This window comes from Nematolebias whitei, chromosome 3 (genome assembly GCF_014905685.2).
Source record: "Nematolebias whitei isolate Nwh7 chromosome 3, NemWhi1, whole genome shotgun sequence".
Lineage (NCBI taxonomy): Eukaryota > Metazoa > Chordata > Actinopteri > Cyprinodontiformes > Rivulidae > Nematolebias > Nematolebias whitei.
The window spans coordinates 47,036,552-47,050,840 of record NC_056500.1 but is presented as its reverse complement, the minus strand read 5'-3'; the positions used below and the strand labels follow the sequence as shown (position 1 = coordinate 47,050,840).

The 14,289-nt window shown below is 43.3% G+C and overlaps 1 protein-coding gene across 1 annotated transcript; it reads right to left on the bottom strand.

The window, feature by feature from the left end:
- Positions 1 to 473: 473 nt before the first annotated feature.
- Positions 474 to 14,002, bottom strand: lmo4b (LIM domain only 4b). The gene is made up of 5 exons (XM_037675025.1): positions 13,547 to 14,002; positions 12,356 to 12,596; positions 8,490 to 8,586; positions 7,013 to 7,168; positions 474 to 1,296 (listed from the first exon to the last, which is right to left on the bottom strand). Exons 2-5 carry the CDS (start codon positions 12,589 to 12,591, stop codon positions 1,288 to 1,290), a joined length of 498 nt encoding a protein of 165 aa, XP_037530953.1. The 5' UTR covers positions 12,592 to 12,596; positions 13,547 to 14,002; the 3' UTR covers positions 474 to 1,287.
- Positions 14,003 to 14,289: the final 287 nt, after the last annotated feature.

Genomic DNA, 14,289 nt, shown 5'->3' with positions numbered 1-14,289 from the left:
GACTACACACCACGCAGATAAGTGCATCAGCTATTACTGGGTCCCTCCTTCAGACCTATTAGGACTTGCAAAGACTTCAAACACCAATTTGTTCTGCAAATAGCCCATTCAATTTGTGCGCGTCAAAGAAAGACATCTCTCTCCCTCTCTGCAGTAATTGAATCTTCAAAGGGACATTTTCCTTCATTTCTGCCAGGTATTAGAGTGATGAATAGCAAACGGTCATCTGAAGAGAAAGAGAGGATACATGTTTATCCAGTTTGGGTTAGACGCTCATCATGCGCCTTGATGATTGTGAGGTTGGACGCAGGATGGCAACACAGTGGGTCCTCAATAAGAAGGATTTTCAGTGGCACAAAGAAGTCATGGACTGATAATCAGGCTTCTGCACAAACACAAGTTTGGTACTTTTCACCGCAGTTAACCATAACTGGTTTCAAACAAAGAGATTTTACGAAGATCTTAAAATCTTACTTATTTTTATTAATTAAATACACCATACTGGAGCAAATGTCTCGGAAAATATCACTAATAAATTTCTCTTTCATTCGGCAGTTATATGTCGGGAATGATTTCTACGTCACTATGAGCGGATATCTGCAGGTTGCCTCGGTTCGTGGGGAAGGAGCGGGAGGCGCAGGGGTCCCATGTACTGTAGCCACGCCTGGACAATGACATTTACATGCATACTGTACATACATGGTAGTTATACAAATACACCTACAGAGTGTTCATGATCTGTTTGCCACAAAATGTCACAGATAGTTTTAAACCCCATTTTATCGATCACATCAAAAGAAAAAACGCATTTCCCTTTGACAACACTTAAAATATAGAAAGCAGAAACATCATGTTGCTGGGAAATGAGGATAGAAAAGGAATAGAAGGGAAAAAAGTCCCTTTCCCTCCAAAATGTCTTTAAACAAATGTGCAGCGTTGAAAAGTCTGCAAATCTTCAACCTCATTAGTCTTTCTGTTTCAGTCACAACATCCTGTTAGTGTTGCTTTTCTTTTCTCTTTCTGAAGAGTCCCCTCTGATTATTACAGAGTTCAGATAAATTCGTTCAAATCCAAGCGCCTCGTCTCAGGTGTGGGAAAGTGCAAATATCCACCCACACAGTAACTGGGGAGAAGCCAGCGAGTTGCAGAAATAAGAAGTGAGATGGTCGAGGGTTGCTGGAGGGCGAAAGGGCCTGGGAGCACGGGGCGCTGCTGATCCACGCCGTCTCAGGTGACAATGAAAGGGCTCAAATGAAGGCACACGTCCTGCTTCCTGCTCAGCTCCACCTAACACACCTGAAGAGGAAACAAACACAAAACAAGCGTAAGAAAAGACTAAATTAAGAGCACCTGTTCACGATGTGTCAATGTTTCCCCTGCATGATAAATGCGTCTTCCACCAGCTTCGGTGTTTAATTTATTGATCAGTCGGCTTTGGGGAACCATCTGGTGTCCCCGTTTACTTTGCAATGAGTCAGAAGTGCCTCGGCGAGGCGATTCTCTGGTATAATTAGACGCACGCTCCAACATAACTGCAGGAGGTGCTCAGGCCTGCGAAACAGAAATGCAGGGGAAGAAACACAATTATCTGTCTGGGTTTAAACTTTTTTATCCTCATGGTGGGTTTTTTTCTTCTCCATGATTCTAAGGGGTGATTTACTTTTCCCTTCATCCCTCAAATCACTAGGAGGGCTTTAGTCTATTAGTAATTGCAAACTCCTACTTGGGGGGCTAATTAAAGTGACTGACGCTGGGAGGGTCTTCCTCCCCAGGGTCAGAGCAGCTCTGTACGAGAGGTAATTTGTCTGCTCTGAACAAAGAGATTAGGCAGAAGCAGAGAAGAAAGCCTTAGTGCACGAGCACAAAATGTCCTGCGCTGTGATAGTGAGCAACTCCAATTACGTCGCAGCAAAGTCCCACATCAAAACAACAATCTGCAGATAACTTTCTGACTGCTTCATTTCCTCCTCCGTTAGAGCAGCCTGTGCGTTCTCAGCCAGCCTGATGCATTGGTAGTTTATTGATCTGGAGGGCTTGTACGCTGCTGCAAGTCTGTGTTGGCTGAGCCCGTCCAAATTCTGTTTAAGCAAAAGGAAACGTGGGATAGAGTGCTCGAGCGGCAGCATCATTTCCCTCGTTTCACACTGAAGCATGCAGAGTGTTCCCGCAGAGCAGCGCGTCTCCGTTTAGTTAAATATTCTCTCTCCACGATAATTAAAGCACTAGGGCCAATATTCAGTTTGCGTTTTAGCATCAATAATTCAGTGCTTTTCACTACAATTGATGTTAGCGCATAAATAAACTATGAAGCTTCATATTTACTTTGCCCGCCGTGTTACGAGACACTTTGCGTACAAGTAAGGACTTAAACAAACGTTTAAAATTAAGCTGGACAATACAGCAGCTTTCAGCTGAAATGTGAGGAGCTCTTAGAGCTCCGGGAGCCCATCTGTAAAAGTGACAAGGCTTAAAGGCCTTAACCAAGTTCTACCTCTCTGCTCACAGAAGCACTCAAGGTGAAATGCACTGCCCAATCATAGTCTGTGTGACACCCTCCAACCACCCCCCATGTGTCAGTGTGCTGTGTGTGCAGACAAGGTATCAATAAAGCAGCTTGTTTTGAGGCGGGGATGATTAGATCTGCAGCAGCAGAATGAAGCTGTCCCGAAGAATGAAGTTATCCTTTGTATATGATTAGGCTCTTTGTTTTGCTTTCACTGGAGGCATCAAGATCAAATCAGGGCAAGCCATGAAGGCAGCACTCGTGATATACTAGCTGCTCCTGCTCTCTGGCTGCGTTCAACCCTCCAGGGCTCCCTGGATACACATTTTTAGCTTTGGAGTGATAACTTGGCCCAGGTGATCAGAGGCAGATTCTGCTTTAAAACACGCGGTGGTGTCATCAGCAAAGAGGGTTTTTTCTCTCCCCTTAGCACAAAATGGAAGGCTGACTCACGCTGGCCAAATAAATTCATCATAAGTTAAATATGTGGCTGCATCGGGCCAAAAAGCTCGTGTTTTCACAGGCGGTGTTGATGGATAATACAGCTTTTCTGAGGTTTTGAGTGTCCTCCAACAGGAATGATGGGAAAATCCATCAGCTGTCTGAAAATTAAAAAATAAATCTGTGCGCAGCTAGATGCAGTGCAGTGGAGTTGAACTGACAGCATCAATATAAACCGAGAGACAATTACACACGCACAGCGCTTTAAATCATTTTATTTCCCCAAATGTCTGAGTCCCGCGGTTTTTTTTTAATTTTTTTTTTTTTTAGGTAGCCAGTTTTTCCACCTGGTCGGTTTCTCTAATCTAAACAAACATATCTGCATTTTTTTATTTAGATGAGCAAATTTAAATAAAATAGAGAAAATGTGTTTTAGTTCAAGAGCGCAGCCAGGAAGGTGCTTCTAATCTGCCTGTAGAGACTCCGTGTATAAATACATCCGAGTGGTGTTGGGATTTCAAGCATCGTGCGTTTCATGTGTGAGTAAAGAAACGGTTCTCTTCTAAATTAAAACTCATCGACATGACTTTGACAAACACCAGATATTTAACAGAATTATTGCTTTGGATAATAAATTTAGGATATTGATGATGAGGAGAATTGTTTATCAACGAAAACTTTTACTTTTCCACAGGACGTTTCACTGAACAGCTTCCAGCTGACCGAGACAAACACGTGTTTTATGATAATTTTATAGCAGAAGTCTTCTGAACGTACATCTACAGTCTTTACTGAACTCACTTCTGCTGCTGCAGTAAGGAGTACGAGCTGAAGCTCTGAACTAATGTTAGCTCGACACGACGCACCACCGTCTTCTGCTCCCCCCTTCACCAGCACGGACTCTTCCGTTTGGTCACAGAAAAGATGCAGGACCTGCAACGCGCTCGAGCAGGAAGTGGGATCAGTATGGAGGAAGATGAAGATGAGTTATCAAAACGGAGCGGAAAAACAAAATACTATATTTCTATGTTACCAAAACTGACAATTTTTTTAAACGTACCTACAACAGAGTCATCTCACGAAAATCCTGACGGACATTAGCTCGTTGAAGAGTGGACAGAGAACCGACTGGATGAGGAACAAAAAGCCGAGGAGGAAGAGGATTCACGTGATGAGGTTTGATTAATGGTTGTTACAGCACATGGACGGACTGAAGAGTTTTAGGAAGTATTTTATACATAAACTCTGGGTGCAGCAACCCACATTGACAACAAAGTGACTATAGCTCAGACAAATTATACTATGGTTATTTTCCTTCATTAAAATATTAAGAGGTATAAATGGACTGTACTTAAATCATCTTTCTACCTTATTCAGACACTCAAAGCTCTTTACAACACAATCTGTGCCTCGTTTACCCGTTCATACAGCACTCTACTAGATCTGTACAAAGAATAATCAGAGCTTTATCACATTCATACACTGATGGGACACACATCAGTGTCTTGCCCAGAGACACTTCGGCATGTGACTGCTGGTGGAATCGAACCCCAACTCTTGCACTGGAGGACGACTTCTCTAACCACTCAGCCACAGCCGCCCCAATAGTCTGTAACTTTCCTTAAACAAGGAGCGATAGAGGGAATTTGATGTTTTAACTACTTTAGATCCTTCCCCTCCCAAAGTGACAGGATGATTAAAGCTGAATAGATACATACTGATCGGTCTCATCAATTAAATAAACTAGAAACATATATCTGAAAGGGACTATGAAGAAGAGGAATACAAGAGCATAAGAGGAGTAATAAAGGAGAGGAAGAGGAAAGAAGGGAATAAGAGTAAGTCAACATTCAAAGAGGAGACAGACATGTGGAGCCTAGAGGAGAGCAAGTAGAGTAAATGTAGTGCATTCTATCAGTAAATCACATTATTCTGTCTCTTTTGCAGTTAACTTGTTCTGCTCTCATGTGATTCTTCAGTAAAACAGAAGACAACGTCTTTCATAGAAGTCATCAAGGTAACGATCACTTAAAGCTGTAAAACACAAAGTGTAGTGTAAACAACTCTTGTAAATGAGTCCTTGTGGCTCGATGAGACTAATCTGTATAAATAAAGATTGAATGAATTAATTCATCTGCTCCATTTGTAACAAACTAGATGTTTTTTCCAGATGCGTTCTCTAGCCACACATCACAGAAGAGCGGTTAGTACCAACTGTTATCCATTCTAACCTCCTCACAACAGGATCAATCTCTGCCACCTCCCTGAACCTCCTCATGTTCCTCCCATCCCCTCACACACATTTGGCTTCATAGGACTGATCATATGGTAGGACTTTCATTTTTATTTTTCTAAACATTTCATGACTGCAGTTACACTTGTGGACCCCAGGAAGAATAGTCTCGACTACGGTAGAAACTAATGGGGATCCTTAAACAAGCAAAACACTCATCCACTTCCCTCTCTTCAGATTGATAGGTTGCGTGAATAACATTGTAAAACTAAAAATACACAAATGACAACTTTTACAGCCAAAACAACTTTCTAATGTTGTATAAACTGTAAAAGGACAAGTGTCTCTCCTGTCTGGATATCTTGCTGTCCATCGTTCTTCATCCAGTCTGGTTCACTGTTTGCTCCCAAGTGCCGTATTTTTTGCTGTACAAGTTTTTTTTTGTATAAATTAGCATGCCTGCGACTTTTACAGTGAAGCGACGTATTTATGCTTTTTCCCATATTTATAACATAATTTTGGCGGAGATCTGACAACTTCATTCATTCTGACATGGAAAATATTGAACACTACCATTTTCAGCCACTAGAGGCCCCTAGACTAAAATGGCAAGCCAAGTGTCTCATTAATAGGTAAAAGTGGATATTAATGAGACACTTAGCTTGCCATACCAAGCTACCTTCGTCTCGCTCTGGAACTCCTGGAGCAAACGTCAAATCAGCTGCATTTTACCATTAAAGTGCATTTATTAAGGAAAAGTTCAACTGAGAAACACCTTTACTATAATTTTGAGCAAAAAAATAATTGTTTAAGTGTTAATCTTGTTAAATTCTTGTTAAAGGTCTCCCGTGCACGCTCCCGCGGCCGCCATTTGATTTTTGACACAACAACGGCCCACATTTCCAGGTGGTACATGGTGACGCATAATAGATGTGACTTATACGGTGAAGCAACGCATTTATGTTTTTTCCACTTTATTAAACATATTTGAACTGATGCAACGTGTACAACGGCAAGTAAGGTACCACCTCTCTCAAACACACAGACTTCTCCACAATGATCTTACAGCTGTGTCCTATCAGAGGATGATGCAATATGACACTAAAATAAGTGTGATAAAGTTATGAAAATCTGTTCATTTATGAAAAGAGTATATTTTCATTATATTGACCACCTCTACCCTGTCATTATTAGTTTGTACATAGTGGTGTTGTGTGTTAATGTAAGATTTGCTTTAGCATTTTTTATCATAATAAAAGAAAACAAAGGTTTTTCCAAAAAGATTTTAATAAGTAGTTGTATCTTATAAAAGTAGGAAAACAGTGTGTGTTACTGTCTGGTTCACAGTACTGCAGTATGAATATTGTGGCAGTACTACAGAATCTTTCACCCTCAGGGCCTACTAATACAATAAGGTAGACTTGGGGGAGGAGCACTTTACGAAGGTTTGCCCTGGGCCCCAAAATGGCTAAGTCTGCCAGTGCCCAACACAAGCAGCTACAGACAGCAGACTACTGGAGCCCACAGCGGCCAAAATTGTTTTATTCACAGTGAACATCAAATGTGGAAAAACTAATTATTCTTGAAAATCACAAAATAAAAAAAAATTATGTTTCTCATCCTGTTTTTAGTTTAGTATATTATTTTTTGAATATGTTAAAAAAAAATTAAAATAAAATAAAAATACAGCATGAAGCATAATGTTTTTCAGAAAGTATAGGTCCTTTTTTTTTTGTTTTTGTTTTAACTCAACTCTTTCTCAAAGAGGATTCCTTCTTCTCCGTTCGGACACATTAACCGCCCCGGATCACTTCCTGCCACGGTGGCACTCTTACCTTCTGGTCGGGCAGCAGTGGGTTCGTCTGCAGAGAACTCAAATGGCCGTTGATGAGCGCTGTGGGTCTGTCGTGTTCGCAGAAGAGGCTGCCGTTGATGTAGTGGAACCGATCCCCGGGGACGAGCCGGTTCCGGCAGGTGGAACATGTGAAACACTTCGGACACAACGAGAATGGATTACTACCAGAAAAAGTACATCTGTGCATTTCACAGTTTCACAATGACGAGCGTTTTTGACCACATCTGTGTGTTCATTCGTCTGTACTGTTAGCAAAATATCTCCTGAATCAGCTAACGGTTGTACAGAAAATATTCAGTGGATGTACATCCAGAACTAATTAACTTTTACAGTAAATGTGATTAGAGATGGCTGCCACAGCAAAGAAATCAGCAAATACAAAACGACTGTAGTTCAGTTCGTTTTAAAGAAAGTGCATGTTGGATGCTGAGCACCAGCCTCAGTGCATGCTCTGAACTCAATCCCATTTGCTTAAACACTTGGCATTAATTGTTGGAGCCAACACTGTCTGTTAGCAAAATATCTCAAACTGAGCAGGTTTCTATAAAACTCAGAAACTGGTTGTACAGATCGCAGCTGAGTGCATTTTAGAACCAACTCCAGACAAAAAAGGACGAGGTTGAACATATTGTTTTCAAGGTTTGACCAAAACGGCTACATTTGTAGCACAACTCCGATTTCCTGCTACAAGATGATTTTAGTCTAAAACTCTGACACCAACAGCAGCATGCAATATACATTTCTTCAAGGAATGGTAGACCTTTAAATATCTAACCAGGTCGAGTCCTCCGGACGGATTCTTCTTTGGTAAAACTTTGTCGTTTATCCAAAAGACTTCTTCAGTCTGAGGAGCTGCAACAAGCTCAGTCTTATAAATAGCACCTTCTCATAGTGGACCAAACAGTTTGAGGGAAACATCCAGAACTAGCTGTTCACATGATAAAAGGAGGACCATCAGACCAACATCTGGCTGTTAGCACCCGATGGCTGTTTGCTATTCACAGGGGGCTGAGTGATACTAGCAATAACAGCATAGTAAGAGGGAGACAGTTGAACACAGAGACCCCCACCCCTGTTTAATGTCTCTGTGTTCAACTACCCCCCTCTTACTATGCTGTTATTGCTAGTATCACTCAGCCCCCTGTGAATAGCAAGCGGCCATCGGGTGCTAACAGCCAAATGTATGTCTGATGGTCCTCCTTTTATCATGTGAACAGCTAGTTCTGGATGTTTCCCTCAAACTGTTTGGTCCACTATGAGAAGGTGCTATTTATAAGACTGAGCTTGTTGCAGCTCCTCAGACTGAAGAAGTCTTTTGGATAAACGACAAAAAGTTTCACCAAAGAAGAATCAGTCCAGAGGAGCTAACCTCACTATACGTTTCTACCTGGATTATTGAGCAGGCATCAGGACATTGAATTAATATCATGAGAGATGTGTTGGAAAATGGGCGTTACCTTGAGATGGTACACGTTACCCTGCGCCCTCATCACCAACTCACTGGCTGGAATCGACTGACCACAAGCGCTGCAGGCGCCGCTGTTTCCAAATAACCTGAGGAAGAGGGAGGAAGAGAGCAGACAGGAGCGAGGATGTTACTATGTACCCAGTGCATGCATCTGCATGGATGTGGCTTGTGTGATGAACTGTGGCACCCGAGTGTGTGACTGAATGAGCGCCAGAATCAGTTCAGAGTTTGCTGCTCTCCATTTCTAACTCGAGAGAGAAAAACATTTAGGAGAAGAGATGGAGAGAGCAAATCATCGCAGTATCAACAGGAAAAATGAGTCCTTTACTACACTGCTCTCCACGAGCATCTCGCGCTGACACTACATATTACTTCTGCTGCAGTTTTTTTTGCAACCCAATAATAAGCAGGAACATAAGCAATCAGTAGCTAAGAGGATTTGATTGGAGATCCAGGCAGGGACATTAGGACTCCTGTGAATGCTCTGTCAGTGCCGTGTTTCCATTAGAAACCCCGCAGCTACTCAGGTTGATATATAATGTGCATGGGTTAACCTTTTCAATCATGGTGTCAACACTTTAGATTTGCTTCTGCTCATCTCTTTCGTCCCTAACCTCCCCCTCCCGCCCCCCCACCCCTCTCTGCCTCTTGATAATGAAATGCTTGCTCCAGCTTCCCCTTCTATCTTCCTTCTGAGTCCACAATTTAGATTACTTCATCTCGGTGAGCAGCAAACTGAATGAAATTTCGATTTGAGCAGAAAGTAATTTACTCGGATCTGGACCCATTTGTCATCATATCTCACTGGGTGTTTGCTCTATCACTGCACTTTTCCTAAGCAATCAAATAAGACCGTGGCATCTGACATGCTCCGGCGAGAGGGGTGGGGGGGATAAAGTGGGAGTGGTTAACAATTGTTGTGTATGTGTGTGCGCACATCAGATAAAGTTGTTTGGCTTCAAAAAAAAAAAAAAAAGAAAAGACAAACAAAAAGGCCTCGTCCGCGTCAGGTTCTTTAAACACAATTTGACGAGAAGTATTTTAAAAATCTACGACAAGACGGAGCAGCAGAATAAAGCGCTCCGACGTCCTCATATCATACCCAAAGCAGTTGTTTTGATATACTGACAAACAAACAAGCACGAGCTCAGAGAAATGGCTTTCAATAAGACAGCCCAGGCAGAAGCAAATTTTGTCTTGGCATCATTTGGAAAGGCTCCATCAAAACTCAATTTCAGAAACTAATTAACTGGAGACTGTTGCTGCTCCGCTGCCAAGTCTGGGCTCTCGCTAGGACAAACACTATCATGGAAATGAACATATAGAAGTTGCTTTAAGATTCAGCTAATGTGTGCAGAGAAGCAACGACATATGTCTCCTTGGAGACATTTACGAAGAAAGCTAATTTAAAACTCAAAGCGAACACTCTTCGTGAAAGCTTTTGAGAAGGGAAACAAAACGAGACCTTTATTTTGTTTCCTTTTTATTATATTGTGGTGCGGTGTGGAACATGTGGCAGGTTAATTATTTTACCAGGGGAATAGTGTTGATAGTGTTTGATTTAAAGAGCCAAAGCCTTTAGGTGCTCAATTAAGTTGCTGTGATGTTTTGAACTCGGGCTCTAATGGCTTCTTCTGCCAGTGAACTACAGCGCGGAGATGAAGTCGGCACCACGGGTCAGCATAATTAAGGCCAAGGGACTCTTTTAATTACAATGACACATCTGGTTTCTGTGCTTCGCCTCACAAAAGAAAGGGAGGGGGAAAAAGTCTCCTCCTATTGGATGGTTTTATTTTATCTGGTGTCCTCCTTGAGTGGATCCGTCGCCGATTTTAAAAAAACTAAATGCCAAAAGAACAGAACCCATTCGGAGCCGTCTGTTGACGACAGAGGCGATGACTATTGGATTTCATCTCAGCACTGACTGCCGGGTGAAATATAGCATGGCTTGCTGCTGGGCTGTCTGGTAAATGCAGACCTCATTCACTAAGACCTTTGAGTAGGGTAAAATTACCCCCCACAACAATGATTTCTGCAACACAGTCCATTAAAAATGCCTCTCTACATCAGCAGCCAAAGCACCTTAAAAGCACTAGGCCATATTGATACTGAAGCGGGGCTTTGCATAATGGCAAGAGCTGCATTAGAGAAAAAGGTTGGGGCGGGGGGGATTGGGAGGATGAGGGAGGGCTGACATGGAACTGTGTTGTGTGTGTGCAAGTGTTTTGGAAGGGGGTGGGGAGTAGGAGTGGGGATGGGGGGGGGGATCAGCCAAATTACACTTGGTTAATTCAGAGTAACAGATCTGGCCCCCAGTGAATTGAAGGCCTTGAATTAATTCTGATATGACAAATCAAGATAAACGTTTCCTCTAAATTGCGTGCGATTTAATTAATTTCTGAGATCCTTCTTCTTTTTTTCTCCCCTGGCCTAATAGTTCACATTCACTTCTGCTGTCATGGCGCTCAAGTGGGCAGACTTCAAAGAGATATTAAATAACCAACTATTAGATTTACCTCACACGTTTTATTGGAAAAGTGCCATTTAATTACCTTGGCTTATTCAATTAAGGGGACAGCTCCCTCTCTGAATGCGGCAGCCACAAGTAAATTAATTCTGTCTCCCTCCACCAGCAGCCCCGCAGACATGATATCACCTCTGGCTTAAAAGAACACGAGCCCCGGCCACATGAGCTCCATGTTGGCTTGAAGTTAACACGGCTGACAGCACAGAGCTGGGAGAAGAGGAGCATGCCTCTGGGCACACATCCCGGTCAACATCCTTCCCACGATCAAGCAGATGAGCGTTCACACACGGATGGAAAACTGGAGCTAGTTGGCCTGTTGATAGTCAGTGGTGAAAAAATATTCTGTCCCTTTAAGATGAAGAAGAGGGGGAAGCAGCAAATGGCCTTCATGATAATCCCTCTTCTCTATCTGTCTTTCTCTCTCGCTCGCTCAAAAGCCAATTTGGTTAATTAAATGTTTTGTTTGCAGTGTGGCTCTCATTCATTTCGGACACGTCACTGGTAGCGGATACAAGCCAGCGACCAGATCTCATTAGATAAAACCCATCAGGACTTAAGGAAATGGAGGGGGACTATAATTAAAGCTTTTAATTGTGTAGACTGTCAGGTGGTTTATTTTTTTCTCTTCTCTCATCTATGAACTCCACCCCACCCCCTTTTGTTTTTATCTCTATAGAGATCTCATGGTTCCATAATACGCATTTCAGCTCTTCCACCAAGCGCACTCTCATTGCAAGTGGAAAGGTGTATCCACCCCCTGCCCACCCCCACACACACCCCACCCTTCCAATTTTAATTACGTTATAGTACCATTATGAATGAAGTACCCCATTGACTTCCCTGAGCTTTGTATGAGGTGGAGGCAAGAGCTCAGAGGTAAACATTGGATTTTAAATTATCTCTGCAAACATTTGGTGGGTTGGCTGCAGTGTGGCTTCAACATCTGTGCCATCGGTGCAAAACAACAAGAATTAACGTGTGCTTTAACTCGTTAAATCTTTTAGGTAGAAAAGCACATATTTGGTAAATAAAACCTCAGATAGTGTGAAGCGGTTAGTTAAAGGGCTTTACAGTGCACCATCCTATCAAGACGGGGAGTTTCAGTCAACTTTGTCTTGTCACCAAAACCCTCGATTTGTGGACACTTTAACAATTTAAAAACACTCTGGCCACAACTAAAATGAGATTTTTGGTTCCTTCAGCCAAGAGTCCAGTTTTCTGTCCTCAAGCGGCTGCGATCTGCAGAACTTTCTGCCGTGTGTTGCTCTTCGGAACCAGTGTGGGCATAATAGAACAACACTTAATGGTTTTAAGGGTCTTCTTCTCACCTGATGTAATCATTTCTGCAGAGAATCATGCCGCTTTTTGTGTAGCACGACGTGCCGATTTCTCCCAGCTGGGCCTGGCAGCAGGAGCACTTGAGGCACCGGCTGTGCCAATAGCTGTCCATGGTGTAAAGGAGGAAGCGGTCCGCGATTTTGCCCCCACAGCCGGCGCATCGCTTCCAAGACAGGGAACCCGCGCCCACAGCCGGTGGCTGGCTACTGCCTCCAGGATTCACCATCGTCCCTAAAAACAAACAGGGGGGGATGTCGTCAGATAAAGGCTTGTTGCTCACACTGTGCACAAACACAAAACTGACCAGTCAATACTTTCTTAAATGTAACTCGGTCTTGTTGACATGAGCGCGCCTGATTGAATCAAGCTGCCCTGAATTGTCTCATTCTTGTGCTTTACTGGACTTATTCGTCACTCAGTAGTTGGAACAGCTGAGGTAAATGGCCTGAAACACACTTGGAGGCGATACTAAAGAGTGCTATGTTGGTTACCAAAACTTGGTGCTTTTACAAAACAGATAAATCCTTATCCACAAACTGAGCCCACAATCCTTAATCTAATGATCTGACACCATTTGTTTTGGCCACAGATTTAATGTAGGCTCTTTCTGATGTAATCCCCACCAATTTGGTGGGACAGGCTGGCCCGGGATAAAGCCAAATCTTTGTTGAAAGCCAGGTAGGCCAATTAGAGCTGGGGGGAGGGGGGGCACACAGAGAGAAAAGCATTGAGTAAGCCCATTAGCGATGGCTCTTAGGGACAAACCACAGAGTGCTTTAGTGCTGATTAAATCTAAAAGGAGATGAATTAAAAAAAAAATACAAAACGAGAAAGTGACTCTCCAGTAAAACAGGAAGGGCAGTCTTCAAGTTTGTTTCACGGAGGGGAGGTCTGCGCTGAGGGACGGAGGTGCGGAGGGGAGGCTTTTAACTTAAAAGGCCCAACTCAAGTAATTACACGAGCAGGCAATTAGGGCAAGTCATGGAAACAGCGCGCGACACGAGGAAAACTAAAGAAAACAGTAGCGCGCAGACAGCTCATGCCCACCAAAGACATAAAAAATACACATTGTGTGGCTGAAATGTGCTTCTGTTGTTGTGTAAGTGTGCAGAAATAGGTTATTGATGAGAAAAAATAAACGCCTCTACAGAATATGAGGACGGCTTCACACCAACACTCACCTCGACGCCCTTTTTACGAGCAATAGCAGAAAAGTTGGTATCTAGGTGAACAGGTAGGCTGCAAACAGTCCCAGGAAAAAGTACAGGGTGAAAAAAACACAACAAAAAGCAGCGCACTATGTCGCGCGCGCTCGGCCTCCAGCTCCGCGCAGGGATTCGGCTCTTCAAAGGTAAAAGCCGACCGGTGAGCAAATGGAGTTATCAGATAGTATTTCCACTGAACGCTTCCCCCTTTTCTGGAAACACTTTAGTGCTCTGCTTGGCGCCGAGAGGAAAAGAGTCCATCGCAAGACGTCATTAGTTGTCTCCGTGTGTCGTAATGTCCCCCAAAAGGCGTGAAGGGTAGCGCGTGCTGTGGCGGAAGGAGGGAGGCAGAGAAGATATAATCGCCCGTCCTCTCTCTCTCTCTCTCTCTCTCTCTCCGTCTCTCTGCGTCCCGTTAGCAGCTTGTTCTGCATGTGTAGCTGACAGAAAGAAACCTCCAGTAAAAAACCTTCTCCTGCCGCGTGACGTCAGTGGCGCAGCAGCCAATCGGCTCGCAGCCAGTTTATGAGGAGTACCCATTCCGGCCAATCAGAGAGAAGGGATGTGGACTGGACACGCAGACAACTGAGGTGAGAAGGAGGAGGGAGGACAGTGTCCAACACTGAAAACACGAGTCCAAAAGCCAGCAGAGGTTTTAAACGCAGCTTCCATTATTGATGACACTGATTTTTGATGACCTAGCATCATGGGGAGGGGCG